The sequence below is a fragment of the Calliopsis andreniformis genome, unplaced genomic scaffold, assembly GCF_051401765.1.
Source record: "Calliopsis andreniformis isolate RMS-2024a unplaced genomic scaffold, iyCalAndr_principal scaffold0018, whole genome shotgun sequence".
NCBI lineage: Eukaryota > Metazoa > Arthropoda > Insecta > Hymenoptera > Andrenidae > Calliopsis > Calliopsis andreniformis.
Genome location: NW_027480430.1, coordinates 13,296,133 through 13,303,689, shown reverse-complemented (window position 1 = coordinate 13,303,689; position 7,557 = coordinate 13,296,133). Strand labels below are relative to the sequence as shown.

General features: G+C 48.3%; 1 protein-coding gene across 1 annotated transcript; it reads right to left on the bottom strand.

The window, feature by feature from the left end:
- Nucleotides 1-1,691: 1,691 nt before the first annotated feature.
- LOC143186603 (uncharacterized) lies at nt 1,692-7,282 on the bottom strand. Its single transcript, XM_076390286.1, has 3 exons — nt 5,789-7,282; nt 1,852-5,734; nt 1,692-1,744 (listed from the first exon to the last, which is right to left on the bottom strand). Exons 1-3 carry the CDS (start codon nt 7,280-7,282, stop codon nt 1,692-1,694), a joined length of 5,430 nt encoding a protein of 1,809 aa, XP_076246401.1.
- Between the last annotated feature and the right edge of the window lie 275 nt (nt 7,283-7,557).

The window sequence follows — 7,557 nt, the reverse complement described above, 5'->3', positions numbered from 1 at the left end:
CAATAGTCCTTCTATCGTATAACAGGAATAATTGCAACCAGTGTGAAGGTAATGGTCATTTCTACTTTCCGCGCAACCTAGGCTTCACTCTAGGGCGTTGCTCCACCAGATCGAATAGCTAGGGCCTTAGAAGTCATCGCCCGAAACATAAAATACAATAAAAATACAACAGTTTTTCCATCGTATAACGGGAATAATTGCAACCAGTGTGAAAGTAATGGTCACTTCTACGTTCCGGGCAATCTAGGCTTCACTCTAGGGCGTTGCACCACCAGATCGAACAGTTAGGGCCTAAGAAGTCAACGCCAGAAGCATAAAATACGATATAAATACAACAGCTTTTCCATCGTATAAAGCGTATAATTGCAGCCAATGTGAAAATAATGATCATTTCTACGTTCCGGGTAACCTCGGCTTCACTCTAGGGCGTTGCTCCACCTGATCGAATGGTTAGGGCCTAAGAAGTCAACGCCAGAAGAATAAAATACTGTAAAAACACAACAGTCCTTCCATCGTATAACAGGAATAATTGCAACCAGTGTGAAAGTAATGGTCATTTCTACGTTCCGGGAAACCAAGACTTCACTCTAGGGCGTTGCTCCACCACATCGAATAGTTAGGGCCTAAGAAGTCAACGCCAGAACCATAAAATACAATTTAAATAGAACAGTTTTTCCATTGCATAAAGCGAATAATGCAAACAGTGTGAAGGTTATGGTCATTTCTACGATCCGGGCAAGCTGGGCTTCACTCTAGTGCGTCGTGCCACCAGATCGAATAGTTAGGGCCTAAGACGTCAACGCCAGAAGCATAAAATACGATATAAATGTACAGGAAAAGAATTGCCTCTTTTCTCTTTATTTGTCCACACACAGGGCTTATTGCTGATCGATTGATTCTTTCATACTGATCCTCACAGTTTATATCTCCTTAGCGCCATTGTTTCGCAGGTAACCGGAGAGCCAGAGCGGTCGACCCGTCGTGACCCAAACTTGTCATTAAACATAAATATTTTCAATTAACCCCATTAGCGATTCTCGTGACTCTTCCTGTAGCCTGGCGGCCCCGGATTGACCATTTTTGATCTCACCGTGCACGCTTTTTAACCTTCACACTCAGGGAGATGGCCTCCCTCTTGAGGTTTATGGCGGCCTAAGGTCGACGTTTTCACGTCTACCTTTGCACGCTTGGCTTGAACCACGACTAAACGCTGCTGCGTAGTCGAGTGTTTCTGTCAGCGAGAATTCGCGCGTTTTTTAGGGTAAACCCGCGCGTTTGAAGCCAATTCATCCGCAGATGCATACATGTCGGGACATTAATTTTCACTCCGGACCCCCCCGCTATGGCTCTTTTTTTGGACCTTCCTAGCCGCGTATATTCTCATCCTCATACAATTTCGCGCTGAATCTTACACATTCATCGGATTCAATCATCTTACAATGTTTTGATCACGTCAACGCACTCACATTGGACGCGGAAGCATTCACTCCATTCAGAGCTTCTCGGATAATTTGGAAACGGTGTTCCTTGGCGAGCTTCTTTTAGTTCACTTTGAACTAAACATAATCCGTACCACGATGCGAGTGAGTCAATCACACTCCACACTCTCTTACCTTTCCGCAACAAAAAGAACACACTTATACCTATCCACAACATTCTCCCCCTCAAATTAAACATATTTAATTTTTAATTCAAACAAATGCTTCTTTCTTCTTGGAGTTAATTGAACTAGGAGGCTTAGCACCTAATTTTTATATCAACCAAAAATAATAATAATTAATTTTTCTTTGCGAATAGCAAATTATCATCCGAGCTCCATTACTTTCCAGCTATGCTAGCCCCGTTGTTCACTTGAACCACTTAATCTAATTAATTTTCGCGCGGGTCGTGTGAATACGCCCGCCGAGGTGCGCACTTTCGCGATCCTAACTACGCCGTCCGCTCCAGGGAATACTTCCGTCACTGTCCCTGTTTTCCACAAATTTCGCGGCGCCTGCAGATCAACGATACGGACCAGGTCTCCCTTCTCTAGAGAATTTTCTGTTTCATGCCACTTCGCACGCGGTATCAATCCGGGTAGATACTCACGCAGCCAACGCCGCCAGTACGCGTTGGCGAAGGATTGCGCGATTTGCCACTGTTTTCTCAGGCAGGTCGCTTGTAGATCATACTTCTTTATCTTTATCTCGCCGGATGATGCTCCTATGAGGAAGTGATTCGGGGTCAGCGCTTCCTCATCTCGCGGATCCAAGGACACGTCTGTCAGCGGTCGCGAATTGACCGAATGTTCAATCTCTACCAGTAACGTGCTTAAAACTTCCTCGCTGGGAACTTGATTTCGCAGGGTTGCATTCAGGGCCACCTTTACCGACCGAATCAACCTCTCCCATGCTCCGCCCATATGGGGCGCGTCCGGTGGGTTAAATACCCATTTTATTTGTTTACTTAATGCATGGTCCACCAAGGCTTCGGTATCGATTGCCTTGGTCGCATCCCGAAGTTCTTTACTCGCACGCTTGAAGTTCGTACCGTTGTCGCTATAAACGACTAATGGCGTGCCTCTACGTGCTGCAAATCGTTGCAGAGCCATAATGGCAGAGCTCGCGCTCAGACTGTTGGCCAACTCTAAGTGAATCGCTCGCGTGGTAAGGCAAGTAAAAAGTACTCCCCAGCGTTTTTCTCTACGCCTTCCGATCTTAACTAACATCGGGCCAAAGTAATCAACGCCACAGTGTCTAAATGGTCTTTGTCCAAGCGCGACGCGTCCAGCTGGCAAAGCGGACATTGTCGGGTTCTGAGGTTTCGCCCGCCTCAGCCTACATATAATACACTTGCTTATTAACGAGCGTAGCACGCGTCTAAGACCGATTATGTAATACTTCTGCCGCATTTCATTGACGACCGTGTTATTGCTTCCATGATAATATCGTCGGTGGTAATTTTGTATCAGCAATCTAGTTGCGGCATGTTTGGCGTCTAAAATTATTGGTTGGTTGCAGAACTCCTCGTCTGCGAGTTTAATTACCCGTCCACTCGCTCTCAATATTCCAATTGCGTCTAGGAACGGTTTTAACGCTACAATTCGGCTTCCCTTGTTAACACTTTTTCCGGTCATTAATGCCTTCAGTTCATCCGCGAAAACGTCAGATTGTATCACGCGGTACCAATAGTTTTCCGCCTCGCTCACCGTCTCTACTGTAATCTGCGCTTGCGCTTTTCCCTTCCAACGATTAAACGCCGCTCTTACCCGTCGCGCAACTACAAGCAACCCTGGCCATCCCAGAAATTTCGCGACGAGCGGAATTTCGTACTCAGCACTGTGTATGACATACACTTGTGCTTTTCGTAACTCCATGCCGTCAATTGCTATCTTCTCCGCCTCGTCTATGGGTCTGTCCGTTGGCCAATTAGACTCCGCAAGTTGCAAAAACTCTGGGCCCACGAACCAACGTCCCGCAGGATCCAAGGCCTCGCTAGACCAGCGAGTCGCATCGTCTGCAGGATTCAATCTGGACGGGACCCATCGCCACTCTGAACTCAACGTCAGCTCGCCAATTTCGCCTAATCGATGAGCGACGAATACTTGGCGTATCCGCGGTTCCGACTTTATCCACCGAATGACTGTGATGGAATCGGACCATAAATATCGTCGGTTCACGTCCATCTTAAGCTCCTCCGTAACCGTTTTCGCTAACCTCGCCCCTAACAATGCAGCCTGTAGTTCCAATCGTGGCACGGATAACGGTTTTAAAGGTGCTACCCTCGTCTTCGCCATAACTAGCGCCACCCGCGTCCCGCTTTCCGTTGCTACCCGCAAGTAAGCGACCGCTGCGTAGCCCTTCAGGCTTGCATCACAGAACACGTGTATCTGCGTATCGCCGTAATGAAATCCCGCCGGTACATAGCAACGCGGTACCCGACAATTCTTTATGTTCATTAGGCCTTTCAGCCACGACAACCAGCCTATCTGTTCGTCGTCCCTTAGTTGGTGGTCCCACCCTATACCGCTGCGCCATACTTCCTGCATTAATATTTTCGCATTGAGCGTAAATGGTGAGAGGAAGCCCAATGGATCGTACACCGACATAATTATCCGAAGAAATTCTCGCTTAGTTGGTTTAATCGTCCCCATTAGTATTTTCTTCGGAATTCTCGCCATTCCTACATTGAATTCTAGCTTATCGTTTTGCGTGTCCCATATAAGGCCTAATACTCTCTCTCCCCCTCGGTCACACAAGCGCATCCCCTTCTCATTACCCGGTCGTGGAATTTCCGGTATCGAACTCACTAGACCCACGACATTGCTAGCCCAGTCGTGCATTTCAAAATCCGCCTCAGAATTAATTCTAATTGCGTCGCGAATAAGTCTCTTGGCCTCTTCACTAGTCCTCCGACTCGCTAAATAATCATCCATGTAGCTATCGTTGATGATACTTTTCACCGCATCAGGATACAACCCGGCATTCTCGCGGGCGTTTTTATTTTTTACGTATATCGCGGTACACGGCGACGACTTCGCCCCGAATATCAAACGCGTCATTTCGTAGGTTTCCGGGCTTCCTTGCCTATTCTTACCACGCCACAGAAACCTTTGCGCTCCACGATCCTCTTCTCTAATCTTTATCCGCAGGAACATGTCCTTTATATCCGCTTTAAACGCACATTCATGTAGTCTGAAACGCAACAATATACCTGGCAACGATTGTAACAAATCCGGCCCGGATTCGAGTTGGCCGTTTAAACTGACCCCCGTCGTCTTCGCGGCAGCATCGAATACGAGCCGAACTTTTCCCGGCTTAGTACTGCTTCGCACTCCAAAATGCGGCAAGTACCACGGTCGTGATGTAGTTACTTGGTCATTTACCTTCACCGCGTAACCATTTTCAATAAAGCGCTCCATCTCCGCGTGATATAATGACGCGTACTCCGGTTCGCGATCGAGTTTCCTTTCTAACGATATAAGCCTCTTTTGTGCGACGATTTTACCATTTACGTTCGGCGCGCACTTTTCGTTCCACAGTAGACCTGCTTCCCATGATTTTCCTACGCGACGGCTTGTCTCATCCAATAACCTTAGCGCGCGTTCGTGTTCATTAGCGTTTTTCATTTTTTCGCAAACTCCGAGACTGTCTATTTCAAAATATTGCCGAATCAATTGGTCCAGGTGTTCGTTGGGATCAAGCGCGATGTCCCCGTCTGGATCCCCTCGGTCCATCTGCTGCGTCCCGTACGTATTCAAAGTCGTTCCTGACGCTCCGCAGCCCGTCACAAGCCCATGCAACGCCCATCCCAAGGAACAGCGCGAAAGCGCGAGGCTCCTTCCTACCATCTCACGTAATTCTCGAGCAACTATCAAGTCCCAGTTGTCTTGTCCAATAAGTATCGTGGGCCGTGCATCGTGGTAGGATTTTATGTCTACATTTTCGACAGCCCTAACGTATCGCGCGATGTTTCCTGAAATGGACTGGACAGGAAGACTCAGCACATTTACCGCGACGGCTCTGTTTATTTTATACAAACTAAAGGCTCCTTCTATTTCAAATTCGACCCTCTCACAGTCGGGCATAATCTTCGCTCTAGGATCGATACTCTTTAAAGCTATTTTCATAGGCCTTCCTATTGCGCCTACGTCTCGAGATATCTTACGATCGATCAACGTTATTGTCGAGCCCTCGTCCAATAAGGCGAACGTGTTTACAGCATTTTTCTGCCCTACTATCCGAACGGGTAATATCTTTAGTAACACACGCGGTAACTCTAGTCAAATCTCTTCGGTCGCGTTGGCCACATTGACCTCTGTTCGCGATGTGTCTCGAGTGCGAGTCTCTCGGGTGGTCGGTTTGCTCGCCCTTCTCGCTGCTCTATAACAGGATCTCGGATCATGCAGAAGGCTGTGGTGGTTCCCTCTACAGACCGAACAGTTAGTGTCTCTGCAGTCTCCGCGGACATGTCCCTCACACAAACATTTGAAGCAAAGCTTATGTTTTTTCACTAAGAACCATCGCCGAGCCGCCCCCTCGCGCGCAAACCCTCTGCATTCCGCCGATCTATGGTTTGATCTATCGCAAAATACGCAGCTGGGGACTGACTTCCCGATGGAACTCTTACGGGCACTCGTTGCGCTGACTCCGAACACTTTCGCGCTTGAAGCAATCGGTTTTCTCGCTCCGCCACGGCCCTTCGAGACAATCGTCATTTGCGACGTTGACGTCGATCTAGGTTCTAGGCCAAATACACCTGCTGCCACAGCGAGCTCAGCTTCTTTGTACACAAAATCCGACAATTTTTCGAGTTCTGTTTTCTCCTGGGGTGCTTCTGCCGAATATTTGTGATACGCGTATCTAAGAGCGGATGGTAATTTACTTCCCACATTTTGTATCAAATCGGGGCTATGTAGATACCCTATAAGCTTGAGAGATCGGAAAGCTGTGACGGCACCTCGGAGTTTCGTTGCGAACTGTGCTATATTTATTTTACCAGTGTCTAGTTCCGGTAATTCCCTGATATCTGCGATGATTTTTCGCGCTATTATGTTCTTATTTCCGAAATTCAGCTCAAGGGTACGCATAATAGTCGCTGCGTCTTGACCCGTCGCCAGCAACGTGCTTACTGCATCCCTTGCTTCACCTTTTAGTGCCGCAAAAAGCCTCACAATATTTTCGCGGTCTGTATACGCCCCCATTTCCGAAGTTAAATCGTATGTTTCTTTGAAGTGGAGCCATTCTAACGGGTCCCCTGCGAATTTAGGCAACGAACCTGCTAATGTCAGGCGGTTCGCGACTCGCGAGCCCTCTCCGACTACAGATGCATCGCGTATTACACGCAAAGTGGACTCTATCGCATCCACCAAACGCGCGGTTGGGTCGATCGCGGGTCGCGGTTGTTCATTATTACGTTCTCCTGGAAGAGCCGTACTATTTACCCACTCCTGGAATCTGTCACCAGCGACTGCTGCTCTAGGTTCCTCATCCATGTAGGCACGCATGTTGTTTCCGGCAACCAAGGATCTCGAGGACGTGTCTGTAACGGGGGCCGCCATCTGCACTACGCTGGATTGTCGTTGCTCCTCTTCGGTATCTCTTGACTGCGACCTCCTCCTTTCCGACGATGGACGTCTCCTCAGACCCATTTGAATACCGGAGGGACCTGCACGTTCTTCACCGGATTGCTCGCCGGAGGTCCTCGCCATTTCTTCTCCGCTCAAATTTCGTGACCTCTTTGCCTGTCCACGAGTTGCTGCCGCTGGTCCTGGCGCGGCTCTCTTCTTGCTTCCCCGAGCCATGGAGCAACAAATCTTCCCAAACCGCACTCGCGAGAAACCCGCTCACTGAATATCGGACACCTTTCCTATTCTCAACCGGCGAAAGTCCCGGGTTTCGGCACCAAAAATGTACAGGAAAAGAATTGCCTCTCTTCTCTTTATTTGTCCACACACAGGGCTTATTGCTGATCGATTGATTCTTTCATACTGATCCTCACAGTTTATATCTCCTTAGCGCCATTGTTTCGCAGGTAACCGGAGAGCCAGAGCGGTCGACCCGTCGTGACCCAAACTTG